Below are 15,125 nucleotides of genomic sequence, written 5' to 3' on the forward strand. Positions count from 1 at the left end.
TAAATTATAATTGTTTATATTTTATATTAGAATACCAAATAAAATTTCATGTGAACCAAAACATTTATTAAATTTGCAAACTACAACATTAATGAACTTAGTTGATAAAATTAAAAAATATTTCAAAAAAGTATAAAAGGAAAACAAATATTCAAATTAAAATATATTTTAAATGTTTGTTTACTTCAATTTTTTAAATTCTAATGAATCTCTTTTTTATACACTAATAAAAGTTATAATATATCACTTGATCAAAATGACACAAAGAACAAATATTCAAATTAAAATATATTTTAAATATTTGTTTACTTCAATTTTTTAAATTATAATGAATCTCTTTTTATACACTAATAAAAAGTTATAATACATCACTTGATCAAAATAACACAAAAAACAAATAATAAACATAATAATAAAATTTTGACATAGATTTTGTATCTTTTGAACTTCAATATATGTTGCATAGTGACAAAAAAATATTCATAGAAATTACATTAAATTTTTATATTGTAGTAAATAAAAGTTATTTATACAATTAAAGTAAAAAAAATTACAGTATGATTAATAGTGAGTTATAAAATAACAAATAATTAGATAGAATATATCGAAATATTTTATTCTACATGATGAAAATAAACAATAAATAAAAATATTAAAAAACTAACAAATGTGTGTTTTAGAAATAATTTGAGAGACTATCGAAAGAAATCGCACAAAGAAAATCAAATGTATAATTAAGGTATGATAAAATGAAAAAAACCTTAGAGAACTAATTATTAAATTATGTTTGAAGTGGTTAAAAATAAATAGAAATATCATTAGTGACCAAAAAATTTATCATTAAATTACAAATAAATTAGTAATTAAATTGGTCACTAAATCAAGTACCGATTCGATCATTGAATCAGTCACTAATTTAGACAATAAATCAACTACTACCACCAATGACGAAAAATAGTGACTGATATGGGTTACTGACTAAATCAATCACCATTTCATTTTTTCTTGTAGTGAATTATCATATACTATTCCTAAATATCATTATATATATATATATATATATATATATATATATATAATTTTAACCACTTCAAACAGAATTTAAAGTGAAACAATTACATTATGATATATTATTCTACATGATGAAAATAAAAACAATAAATAAAAATATTAAAAAACTAACAAATGTGTGTTTTAGAAATAATTTGAGAGACTATCGAAAAAAATCACACAAAGGAAATCAAATGTATAACTAAGGTATGATAAGACGAAAAATATCTCAGAGAACTAAGAAAACTTTTCAAATATCAACATATATACTTAATGGTTAAAAAATAACGAAAATTACTTTAATGAAACAAAAGAGTTCTTCAAATTAAACAAAAATTAATAATAATAATAATAATAATAATAAGTAAAGAATTTTTTTTATATTACCTTAAATTGAGAGTATAAACATTCTCATGTGAAAGGAAAATTTATAATAAATAAAAATATTAAAAAATAATATAAATATTCAAATGTAAGGCATAATTTTTTTTATTAAGATACATTATTTTAACATAATTACATAAAGGTTATGATAAGATAAAAAATATATTGGAGATGAGAATGAGTTTAATGACAAATGAAATAATTAAAAGAAATAAAAAATAGAATATATATATATATATATATATATATATATATATATATATATATATATATATATATATATATATATATATATATATATATATATATATATATATATATATATATGGGTTACTTGATTAATTGTGAATATTTTGATAATTTAAACGAGAATGAAGATATGGCGGGGACGGGTATATGTACATCCCCATACCCATCCCCATACCCAACTGAAAAAGTCGGGGATTCCCCATACCCATACCCAGTCAATGCGGGGATTTCCCGTCAAAACGGGGACGGGTTCGGGCAATACCCACGGAGACGGATTTATTTGCCATCTCTAAACACAACAGAAAAGTCCAAATAAACGTAACAAAAATCTAAATTCCTATTTTACTCCTTTGCAAACCGATACATTGTATTCATACTCATATTTACCTTTTTAGTATTTTAAACATTAATTAAGCATTTTTTTTAAATTGAAAAAACTATAATTAATAAAATATGATATTATTAAATATCTAATATTAAAATGATAAATATTTTATTATTTTAATATTAAAATAGTAAATTTTATAATTATATATTAAAAAGGAATATTAAATGATAATCGAATGGAATCAAATAATTATAAAAAAAATATCAAATATCATATAATTAAGTTATGAAACTAACAACTAAAAAAATAATAGCAAGAGTCTCATTATATCTCAAATAAAAATAATAGTAAAGCAATAAAATAGTAATAAAGCAAAACAGCTGGAAGCTTGTTGAGAAAAAAATCTCTTGAAACATATGGATCCAATAACATGAGGAAAACCCATAGTTTTAAAGTTAGAGAACCTTGGATTTTAAATGCGTAAAAATATATTCTCTCACAATTTTTTAATATATTTTCATGCCACTTTCAACACAATGTTATACTTTTTATTTCTTAATCGCTGTCCCCAATAAAAGTCCTTAAATAGTAAAATTAGTGATTATAAAAAATATGCGTATGAAATAAAAATCTAAAAAAATATACAATTAAAAAATATTATATTTTTAGTTAATTGTCTAAGTTTCAGTGTCGTTACGTAAAGTGTTATTTCGATGAACTAAATTATTTAAATTATAAATAATAGAATGTATTAAATTTTATGATTTACAATAGAGTTTGGCTAATAATAAATAATATATTATAAGAATATTTTTAACACAACTAAAAATAATATGTTAGGGAACATATAATAATCTATTTAAGTATGATATACATTGTTTCAATCTAGTATTGACTTAATGAGTTATTGATCTTTGATTTTGAAACTTAGAAATTTTTATTTGGAACACACATTATCTCTTAAATATAGTAGTTCATGAATAAAATAATATTATTAATAATAGATTTCATTAAATTTTAAATAATGAATAAATATAAATATTTTTAATTAAATTTTTATTTAAAGAATTTGTGTTTTAAGTGTTCAACAATATTTTTTCATTTCAATATTCTATGTTTAACTTTTGTTATTAATGAGATGGCGTGATAGATTCTTTTCGTTTTCGCTAATAATTGCTAATAATTACTTTTTCTTATCGATTAACACGTTTTCTTCATTCTCAAGACTTCCTCCACTTTACGAGTTTGTTAAGTTGGAAACAGAAAAATAAAAAATCACAGTGAAATACTTAAACAAATAAAAAAAATTAAACAATAGAGTAAAATTAATATAATCTTAGTGTTATATGAAAATTTCTAGTCCATTTTAAAAAGTTTAATAAAAACTTTCAAATTGCATTAATTTTTGAAAACTCAAATCAGTTAAAAAAATTAAAAAATCAACTTAATATTTTTTTGGTTAAATATATTTTTGTCTCTTAAGTTTCAGTAAAATTTGGAATTAGTCTCTCTTAGAAACTTTTGACGAATTTAGTTATACGTCTTTATAAATGTATGAATTTAGTCATCAGATTTTGTTAAGTTTATCTAACGTTTCAAAACGCACTTCATGATACTATTTGAATTGTTTACATCGTTTGACTCATTTTCGCTTAAATGTTAACTCAAATATTTTCATAAAACACGTTCCAAACTTCAAATAAGTTTAATAAAATTTGAGTAAAAAGACTAAATTCACGTATTTCTAAGGATGAATAATTAAATTAGTCAAAAGTTTTGATGAGAAACTAAATTCAGTGAAACTTAAGGGACCAATAACATATTTAACATGTTTTTTTTAACAAAATCAAAATCAAATGAATAATTATGGATTAATTTAATATAAAATCTTAAATTTGTAAGATTTTTAAATTTTAATCAAAACTTAATAATATTTAAGTAAGTATAATATAAAAAATTATTATAAAAATAAAAGAATATTGCTAAAGATCTCAATATTTAACTTAATAATTCTTCCTAGTAACCCACAAGAGTTGGTTGGAGTGATGCACATCGATCATTGTGTGAAAACAATGGAAAGTATCACGAAATATTTGTAAATAGAACAAATAATGTATGGTATGTATTCACTTCAAACAATGACATGGATAACTATTATTGTATTTAGAGTATCCATATATCATTTTACTTACACTCTGAAGCAGAAGATATTTGGATCGAGTTCCTCCTTGATTATTCCCTGAGAAGGGAAATTTGGAAGGCGAGTAGCAATGCATTTAGCCACCTCAAAGTTTGATTCGTTCCACCAAATACTATGAACACCAAAGTTGCAGTTTCCTTCACTGGTTAGTGCCTCAACTTTCTCTGTCTTCAATCTCCAGCTCCCATTTATCAAATTAAAGCTATAAAGGGGAAAGAAGCGTTGGCCATACACAGCTAAAAATTCTATGGCATTCAGAATGTACTCAAAATCCTCTTCACTCATGTAGTAAGGAAAACTAACTCTTGTCCACCCTGGTTTTACTCCAATGTAACCCTGTCAAAGTAACAAACAGTTTTGCTTTTCAGAACTTGCTTTGCCACTTCAATTTTCAAAACAGCTAAATGTGTTTTACATCATCAACTTTCACACTGAGTTTTAGTCAGTTCATATTCTATGCTTAGTATTATTGTGTTATCTACTATACCTTCAAAATATACTGATGAAAACAGTTCAGAAAAACTCAGTAGAAAAATTCAAATTTAGTTGTAGTGTCGATATTGTATAGTTGGAAACACAATATTTAAAGATATTGTGGATAATTTTTCACCTTTTCAACTGCTGATCTAATGGCAAGTGACTGAGACCTGTTGATGTGGAGCAATTGGTGGCCATAAGGTCCAGCACAAGCACACCCTCCACGAGCTTGGATTCCGAAGAGGTCATTGAGCAATGTTGCAACAAAAGGGCCATGAAGTGGTTTCCCTCTTTGGTTCCCTGTTTCTGCCCACAGATCAAGTTCACCTTCATTTTTCTGGTTACCATCACTCCATTCACCTGCTGAGGAACAATAGGTGGTGGAGTAGATCAGAAACGACAATATAGCTTGTCTCTTGGCCTTCAAGTTTCCTAGGACCTCAATGTTGGGGTTTGAACCAAGCCTCTTTAGTGCCTTGTTGATGTACATTTGCTCACTTTTTTCAATCTCTTCACAGCTTATGTATTCTTTCACCCAAAATGCCAATGCTGCTCTCACTGTCTGGATTATTGGAGGCGTGCCCCCACTTTCCCTTTCCTCTATGCTCTCCAGGTATAATGTTTCCTGCATTGATAACGTGATGATGATGATGATGATGGATGAAGTTTAAATGAACACAAGGTGAATATTGAAAGATCAATGTCTACATATTTTGAAGTATATTATTAGTTCTCTGTGGTTTTTGTTGGTGTTATTCTTCTAGCAGATCTTCAATGCAATATCTTATTATAGCTATTAGGGTTGCAATATACAATGAGAGAATAATACAATCCAAATTCCAAACATGAGAATGGAGATTTACCTGTTCGTTGAAGCCATTGACATAAGTCACGGTTCCACCTCCACAAGTTGACGGTGGAGAAGATCCTAGAAGATAAAGGGCCTTGTTCATGAGGAGAACCCCAGGAGAGTCAGGACCACCAAGAAACTTGTGTGGACTCAAGAACACTGCATCATACCCATCACTTTCCCCAGATCTCATGTCAATCTCCACGTATGGACCACTAAACAAACAACCAAAAACATTATCAAGTTTCCAAATTTTCCAACACACACACTCATGTACAACCAGAAATCATTGGATGTTTTACTCAAGTGTTCGATTCTCATTGATCTTCACTTAACATGTAGTTGAGTTTTAAACTTCACTAAATCTGTCACATGAAAATTGTACAGTACTATAAACATGTGGTGGTTTCAAACTATATGTAATAATTCTCCATTCTCACAATTCTATATATACAAGTACCTTGCTGCAAAATCAAAGCATGCAAAGGCTTTGTACTGATGAAGAAGCTGAGCAACTGCACGTGTATCTAGGTAGATTCCCGTGACATTGCTACAAGCTGAAAAAGATCCCAACATGGGCCTGTTGGTATCTTTGTAGGCCTCAATTTGTATCCTTAGAGCATCCATGTCAAGCAATCCTTGGTCGTCAAGATCAATCTCTACCACCTCAGCCAAACTTTGCCTCCAAGAAAGAAGGTTTGAATGGTGCTCATGCGGTCCCACAAAAACCACCCATCTTTCTTCTGTGTTCACACTCTTCAAAACCCTTTCCCTCATAACAGATGGCACAGTGATCCCCATCACTTCTTGCAGCCTCTTGATAGCTGCAGTTGTTCCCGAGCCACATAATATAAGTGCATCATCTTCCCCACCACCTAAACATTTCTTAATGTACTCACTTGCTTCGTGTACCATTTTTGTTGTCCTGCTTCCAACGTAGCTGTCGCATGTGTGCGTGTTACCTATGTGCACAAAAAGATAACAGATTAAAAGACATGTTTCCACATTCAAAATTCCAGTGTCTTCTATACTATTTACTCTTATAACAATCAGAGCTTATATATATATGAATGAGGGTGGTTTGATGGAATGATGTGAGTATCATACCATAGAAAGGAAGAACGTGATTGATAATGAAATTCTCGTTATAGTGAAGGCTGCGGCCAGAAGCAGTGTGGTCAGCATAGAGAACTTTTCTTTTTCCAAATGGGGAATCAAACTCTGCATGGTAACCAATGATTTGGGACCGCAACCAACGCAGTTTTTCCACCACTGATTCATTACACGGCAGACCCATCTCCACGAGCTTCTTGAAGGACTCAGAGTGGTTGCAAAAGTCATGAGATTTGTCCGATGTGGTTGTTTTGGATAACACAACATCGCTGTCGGTTTTTTCCTGGCCATGGCTTTGATCCAAGCATGGTTGGACTAACACAGGTTTCTCTGCCAACAAGGGGTGCTCCTCCCGCATTAGGTAGAAGAACTGAAAAGAATAGCGAATGATGTTGTTGATGTAACTCAGCATATAAGAAAAGGTGGCATAGAAGGATTCGAGAGAAGGCAAAAGAGTTTTGGACTTATATTTTGGTAAGAGATGGAGTTTCAGTGGGATTATATTATGGGCTGCACAAACCTGGTGGTGTTCGTTTTTATTGTGGATGCGTAAAATTCAGGTGCGAAACATAGTATTTGAACTTTAAGAATTATTTTAATAGAATGTATGGTTCCTTTCTTTTTGTTCCTGTTGGCTATGGGTGCATGGTAATGCTATATTTATTACCTTTTTTTGAACCAAGTAATAACCTTAATGATACGTTACCTTGTCTTATAATTTTGGGGAAAACGGTGATTCTTAGAGGTATAAAAGATTATTTTACTTTCTTGAATATTTTAAAATATGGATTGGATAAATTTTAGTTTGGGTTATAATAAATCAAATAGAAATCATTATTTTTTTATTCATTAAAAAAATGTTCATTCTTTAATATAAATGCATTCAATTTCAATAACTATTTTTTTTATTGATGGGTATATCCAATTCATTCATGAAAATACAACATTCGATTTTATATGTGGCAAATAAATATATATCTAATTATAAATACAAATAAAATTAGTTAAGTTGGTTAATTTAAAATAATAATAATAATATCATACATTGGAAATTCTTTTCAGAGATACATGTAAAGTTAAATGGTTTGAATCGCATTTATATTTAATGAGCCATAGTATTAGTGAGTCAATAAATACATCAACTTTAATGAAAAATTGGTAATTGCATTTAAGAGTAGTTATATATTTCTTATCTTTGGGAAAAAAAATATTTTTGTTTCCTTCATATAATACAAGACTCGAAATTGTATATTTTGGTAACTGTTATTTTATTCTTTTAAAATAATTTTTGAAAATTTAAATATTAAATTGTGAAAAAAAAATATAAATTAACTTTAATCCAATAAATATTAATTAAAGTATCCATTGAATCAAAAACTTAATATCTATAAAAGTAAATTAATAGATTTGATCTAATTCAATTTTTTTTTAATTAATAGATGAGTTGTTTTGCTATCCTTCAACTTTAGCTAATATATATTTGATAAAATTCAAAACTAATTAATCAGTCATTAACTGTTTATAAAAAAAGTAAATTAATAGATTTGTCAACTCAATTTTTTTTTTCAATGACTGGATGGATTGTTTGCTACCCTAGACTTTTAGCTTGTATGTTTGTTGAAACTTTGATATATTTTTATATTTTTGAGAACATTATTAATTTAGAAGGTAATTAATAAATTGAAGCTATTTAACGTCATCTTATATTTCTTATATAAATTTATTTTTAATTTTTTTTTTCAAAAAAGTAATTCTTATTTCACGGGACAACAGATATTTATCAAGTTTATGTTCAAAAAAAATTATATAAAATAAATAAAATATCTGTCGTGACGATTGTCCCCACAATCATCCATTTGCTTCCAACCTCTTGGGGAACCTATTTTTCCATGACGATATTCAGATAAATATTTTACAAAAGGCATCAGTATTTTGATAGCAGATTTTTTTATACATTTATTTAGTAATTTTTTTATTACTCTTCGAATTTTTATTATAAATACAAAATTTAATTTTTATATTAAAAATAGTTTATTTTTTAAAAATTGTCAATCTGTAGTAAAATAATGTCAAATATCTTTTTTCCTGAAATGCTTTAAAGAAAAAAAATCTTATAAATTAAAATCAATTTACATACAATTAAACATAATAATTAAGAAAATTTATATGAAAGAATTTATATAAACTAAATTATAAATTAAGTATAATTATAAACAGCTCAGTTTTTTTCTTTCTTTGTTTATTTATAAAGAAGTTTAAGCATAATTCGTTTACTTTTTTAATTGTTGAAAATGTTTATGAAAATTTATAATAAATAAGAATCAATAAATAAGAAAGAAAGAACAATATCATTGCAAGTTGGAGTATTAATTTAACCATGCCAAATAAATTACATGTTGTTTTTATGAAAGCAGAAGGGATTTTAATCAGTGAAAACTGATAATGGACTTCACACGTTGAAAATCTATCTAACTATAATTAATATCGAATGGCTTCTATTAATAATAGAAAAATAATTTTTTAACTACTAAATTTTGACAACTTTTTTTTTATAATATAAGGTGTCATATTCTAAGTGATTTTTCATTTTTTCATTTTTTTCATTCTCAATATTCCAAAACCTATCTTCATTATGAGTGATTATAGCCATGTATTAGTATCCAAATGATACACACTTTCCTTAAAACATCATTAAAACAAGTAGTGAAATATACATTAACGAATGCTAATTGATGTTTAGCAAATAATTAAAGTCTAAAATAGAGAACATTGGGATCTACATCTTCATGGAGTATGGCCTGAGAAGGGAACCTGGGGAGAAGAGTTGCAATATATTTTGCCATATCTAAGTATGATTTCCTTAACACACTAACTTGTTTGGTTCCAACGTTATATCCAACACCTGCTTTCACTGCTTTCAAATCATCTGCTTCATCAAGAGTTTTTCGAAAGTTGCAGTTATTTTGGTTGATCAGAGCCTGAAGTTGCTCTTTCTTCATTCTCCAACTGCCGTTTCTCAAATTGAAGCTGTACAAGGGAAGGAAGCGTTGGCCATAGTTTGCTACAAACTCTATCGCTGTTAAAATGAACTCAAATTCCTCCTCCTCCATGTAATACGGAAAACTAACTCTACTCCACCCAGGTTTTACTCCAACATAACCCTGTTCAAGTAATAAGCAATTTCAGTTTAAACATTGTTTACCCATTTGGTTCTTACAGTAATATGAATTTGGATTACTATAAGTGAGAGAATGTACCTGTTGAATTGCTGATCTAATAGCAAGAGATTGAGCTTTGTTGATACCGAGCAATTGGTGGCCATAAGGTCCAGCACAAGCACACCCTCCACGAGCTTGAATGCCAAATAGGTCACTTAGCAGTGTTGCAACAAAAGGGCCATGAAGAAGCTTACCTCTTTCGCTCTCTGTCTCTTTCCAAAAATTAACTTCTTCTCTTTGTTTTTCCTGTTTCTCTTGTAGCCATTTAATTCCCCAACCAGGTGACAAAGAGGTTTTGTTGGTTGTAGAATAAATGATAAATGACAATATGGCTTGTCTTTTGGTGCTCAAGTTTCCGAGAACCTCAATGTTTGGGTTTGACATTAGTCTCTTAAGTGCTTTCTTAATGTAAAGTTGTTCACGTTTCTCAATCTCTTTGTAGCTTATGTACTCTTTCACCCAAAACGCCAATGCTGCTCTCACTGTCTGGATTATAGGAGGGGTGCCCCCATTTTCTCTTTCCTCTATGTTCTCCAAGTACACTGTATCCTGCAATATATTATCAACACCCACATAAACTTTCAAACCATAATTAAGAAGCTTATTTTTCTTTCCATTTCAATTCATATGAATCAATAAAAAATCCTATCTCTAGAAAACGACAACAGGGATTGATTTATATAAACACGTTTTTATACACGAAATTGTGATACAGGAAATGAAATGATAAACAACCTGCGAAGACTTTTTGTTTTTCTTCTCCAATCAGGTTACGTGGGAAGACTAAATTTATGATTTGACTTTAAATGTTTTGTTTATGATTTGACTTTAAATATTTTGTTTATAATTTGAATACGTATATTATTACCTTTTCGTTGAAGCCGTTGACGTAATCCACAGTTCCACCTCCACAAGTTGATGGCGGCGAAGATCTTAATCGGTAGAGAGCATCGTTCATGAGCAGAATCCCAGGAGAGTCAGGACCACCGAGAAACTTGTGTGGACTCAGGAACACTGCGTCATACCCATCACTCTCCCCACACCTCATCTTTATTTCCACGTATGGACCACTATAAACAAACACATACATAGAATAATTTTTCATCAAATTCTAATGACTCGTGCTACCTACTGAGTTCATTAACATTGAAACACCATCAAAGGATGTCTATGATTCTAGCTTACCTCGCTGCAAAATCAAAGCATGCGAAGGCTTTGTATTGGTGAAGAAGGTGAGCGATTGCTCGTGTATCTGAGTGAATTCCCGTGACATTGCTACAAGCTGAGAAAGATCCTAACATGGGTCGATTGGTGTCTTTGTAGAACTCAAGTTTTAGCTTAAGAGCATCCATGTTTATCAAGCCTTGGTGATCAAGACCAATTTCTACCACCTCAGCCAAACTTTGCCTCCAAGAAAGGAGGTTGGAATGGTGTTCGTGAGGTCCAACGAAAACCACCCATCTTTCTTCTGTGCTGAGGCTCTTCAAAACCCTTTCCCTTAAGATTGAGGGTACTGTGATTCCCATAACTTCTTGCAGCCTCTTCATGGCTGCGGTGGAGCCAGAGCCACAGAAGATGAGTGCATCGTCTTTTCCGCCACCTAAGCATCTTTTAATGTACTTTCTTGCTTCCTCTACCATCTTTGTTGTCCTGCTTCCCACGTAACTGTCGCACGTGTGAGTGTTACCTGTGTACGCAGAAAATAAAAAGCACGAGTTTGAATGCATGTTCTTATAGTTCAAAATTCATCTATGATTGGCTAAGAAGAGAAGAACCAATTTTGTTTCAGATTTGGATTATGTGCAAGTCAAAAGAAACTAAACCCCTTCCTCTTTGAACAATCATGGTGGTTATATGTTCACACTAGTTTGAGAAACATAATCCACCTGATTTTTCAAGGGACAATTATTGAAAAAATATATATATAAACTACAGAGACATTTTTCTTATGATAATTCTTATAGGACCGTGTCACGTAAACGTTTTATATCTCTTACTTCAAAAAAAAAAAGTGAGTTTTTTTAACTTTAGTTTTTTTTTTCTTTTGCTTATAATTTAAGTTCTTGTTGTTTTCTCCTTAATGCATGGATATAAATAAATGTCGAAAGAGGAACGATTATTAGGGTTTTTTTTTCTCTTCTGTTGCTTTCACATCATGTTCCTTTTCTATAATTGGTGTTTAAAATCCGCTGATTATATCACTATTGTGAAAAACATAAATACCCCGAAGGATACATATATATTATATATATTGTGAGAGTACATCCTCGTCATCAAAAATTTCAACGTGAGAATATTGTTTCTTTATTATTTACACGTTATTTATAAATTTCAATGGAGACCACTATTAAATTAATATTAATGCACAAATTTATTAAATTATGTGATGACACAATAAATTTGACCTTGAAGTTGTGTATATTAAATCAACTTGATCAATTTCAATTATGATTGGCATTTCTTATCCTCCCTCCTTTACAAGTTATGTAAAAACTATTAGTTATACTACTATATCATAGTGTTATCGCGGCCAAACTCTAATATGTTAACATATTGTGTATGTATATTAATATTAATATTTATATTTATAGTTTAATATATACATTGTAATTTGAAAAAATTTATCACGAATACTTTGAACCAATACTACTTTTATACTTTTTGAAATGAACATTTAGCTTAATATATAAAAATAATCCAATTGTAAATAAAACTCGATAGTAATAATTCACCGAATACATGTACTTAATGAACCCTTCAATTTTTAGGTTGAGTTTATTACATCAAATGTTATTTTTAAAAGAGAAAACTCAAGCTACATTAGTTTTTTCAGAAGAAGAAAAATCAACATATGTTTTTAGAAGTAAATTAATTTATGCACCCGATTTCAAGAAGTTATAAAAATTATATTTACTTTATTTTGTAAACAAAATTATGAAAAAAAAATCATCTACACATTATATGTTTTTCTCTTTTTGCAAGTTGTACACAAAATTATGAAAAAAATTTAGATTTAACTATTTTTAGGTTCCTACAATTTAAGAAGAGTCAGATTTTATAATAGTAATTTTTCAAAGTAAAAAAAAAAAAAAAAACATCTTAACCCCTCAAACGAATTATCAAAAATACTAAATAATTTTATATTAGAAAAAATTTAGAAACTAAACTGATTTTAAAATTTTGAAACGGAAATTGGATTTGGGAAGAAACAAAAACGTGAGGGAGTTGAGATTTGATTTGAAAAAGATTGATGGATAAAGTAAAGATGAAGAAAGCGAACGCAGGTACCGTAGAAAGGAAGAAGATGATCGGCGATGAAGTTTTCGTTGTAGCGAAGACTACGAGCGGAAGCGGTGTGATCAGCATACACAACGATTCGTCTTCCAAACGGAGAATCAAACTCTGCACTATTACCAATGATCTGAGATCTTAACCATCGCAATTTTTCTTCAACGCATTCGTTACACGGCACTCCCATCTCCACCACCTTCTGAAAGGACGATTCCGATTCCGATTCCGATTCTGACTCTGAGTGCTTGCCCCATTCATGATGAAACCTAGTTTCTTCTCTGCTTGAATCACTTACCTGAGCATCTTTGCGTTTCTCTGATTTAGCAATGCGACGTGGTTTACGTAAACAACTATATGTAAGAATCATCTCCAGATGCATTTCCTGTGGCCAGTATCCAATCCACATCTAATCTATGCCTTTCTCTTTCACTTTTCTTCACTTCATCTCCAACCACTTTCAACATGCATGACTTCTTCTAATTCTGCAATAACAAAAGAGGTACATACATAATAAGTATGATGTATATATGGGTATGTATGTGGGTCAGGATCGAATTTCTTTATTGACCTGCATGATTAATTATTTTCTTATGTTATTGTAAGAAAATAATTAATAAATGATAAACGGTCTGCGGCCGCCACTATTACAGGTTCTCAATGGATTTGCTAGTATTGTTATCTTTTTCCGTAGTTCTAAATATTCCAAGTATATATTTACTGTTTTTTTTTTTTATGTTTTTTACTATACTTGTTAATAGCATTTTATCTTTTTGAAGACATTCAATATTATTTAAAATAGGAAGAGGACTCTTGAGAGGTTTATTCTCCTACAATTTATGAAGAAAGTATGAAACGAAAAGTAACTTACTATCTTAAAAATATGTAATATTTATGATCAGAAAAGTTGAAATTAAAATAAATTATAATTATTCATGTATAAATTCTTAAATAGCGGGATAGAATAACCGTGCATGGCTTTGAAATTTACACAGCAATGGATTTTTGAATTTTAATTACTGACAATTTGTTGGTAAATTATAATTTTAATGAATCTGATAATAAAATTTATTAATAAATTAAAAAATTTAATATTGATGAAATTTTTTTGTCTATAAATTTTACCAACAAAATGAACGTTAAAGTTTTAGTTTTGAACTTTGATCGTTTTATAGTTAAATCATTTGATAAATCTGTCGGAAAGGATTTTTTTTCGGTAGGTAAATTTATTGGTAATTAATTTTTTTAAAATTTTTCAATAAATTTGTTCGTAAAATAAGTATCAAATTTTCTGTTAAATCCAACAAAATAGGTTTATAAATTGAATATATATGAGTGAGTAAAATAAGAAGGAGGAGGAAGAAGATGGGGAGAAGAAGAGGAAATAAAAGAAGAAAAAAAAATAAGAAAAAGGAAAAGGAAAAATAAAAAAGAGAAGGAAGAAGATAAACTAAAGAATAATATTTACTACCCAAATATCTCACTAATTACTAATTAATATTTATGATAATTAGTCGTATATTTTTTTATGATTATCGATTGATATTTTAATTCATCAATAAAATTTATCAAAAAATATTTAAAATTTAAATTTTTTTTTTTTTAATTTGAAATGAAAACCAATTTTGATTTTATATCCAAATTCAAGAGTTAAAAATATATTTAAAATAATAATAATAATAATGTAAGTTTTGTCGTAACATCAAATAAAGATAAATACATTATTTAGAGAATCTCAATGATATGAACTCCATATGATTAGTTGAATCTCTTTATCAAGTTAAAAGTTGACGTGTCCCCAATTAATGGGTAACACTTAAACCTGAAAATTGAAGGCTATTTGTCACAACAGCTACCAAGTCGGCAACTACTTTTCAATTAATTAACAATTCAATATCTCTCTTTCTCTCTATTTTTTTATTATCAAAAATATATATTGCATTAAATAGGTATTAAATAGGTGCAAGT

At 28.7% G+C, this 15,125-nt stretch overlaps 2 protein-coding genes across 2 annotated transcripts; both read right to left on the reverse strand.

Annotated features, from left to right (window-relative positions):
- Nucleotides 1–4,063: 4,063 nt before the first annotated feature.
- Nucleotides 4,064–7,097, reverse strand: LOC114179573. The gene is made up of 5 exons (XM_028065963.1): nt 6,646–7,097; nt 5,999–6,500; nt 5,552–5,753; nt 4,822–5,313; nt 4,064–4,547 (listed from the first exon to the last, which is right to left on the reverse strand). Exons 1-5 carry the CDS (start codon nt 7,061–7,063, stop codon nt 4,200–4,202), a joined length of 1,962 nt encoding a protein of 653 aa, XP_027921764.1. The 5' UTR covers nt 7,064–7,097; the 3' UTR covers nt 4,064–4,199.
- Nucleotides 7,098–9,281: 2,184 nt separating this feature from the next.
- Nucleotides 9,282–13,664, reverse strand: LOC114177266. The gene is made up of 5 exons (XM_028062539.1): nt 13,158–13,664; nt 11,055–11,556; nt 10,738–10,939; nt 9,909–10,418; nt 9,282–9,812 (listed from the first exon to the last, which is right to left on the reverse strand). The coding sequence occupies exons 1-5, from the start codon at nt 13,564–13,566 to the stop codon at nt 9,399–9,401; spliced, it is 2,037 nt and encodes a 678-aa protein (XP_027918340.1). The 5' UTR covers nt 13,567–13,664; the 3' UTR covers nt 9,282–9,398.
- Between the last annotated feature and the right edge of the window lie 1,461 nt (nt 13,665–15,125).

Source organism: Vigna unguiculata, chromosome 3 (genome assembly GCF_004118075.2).
Source record: "Vigna unguiculata cultivar IT97K-499-35 chromosome 3, ASM411807v1, whole genome shotgun sequence".
NCBI lineage: Eukaryota > Viridiplantae > Streptophyta > Magnoliopsida > Fabales > Fabaceae > Vigna > Vigna unguiculata.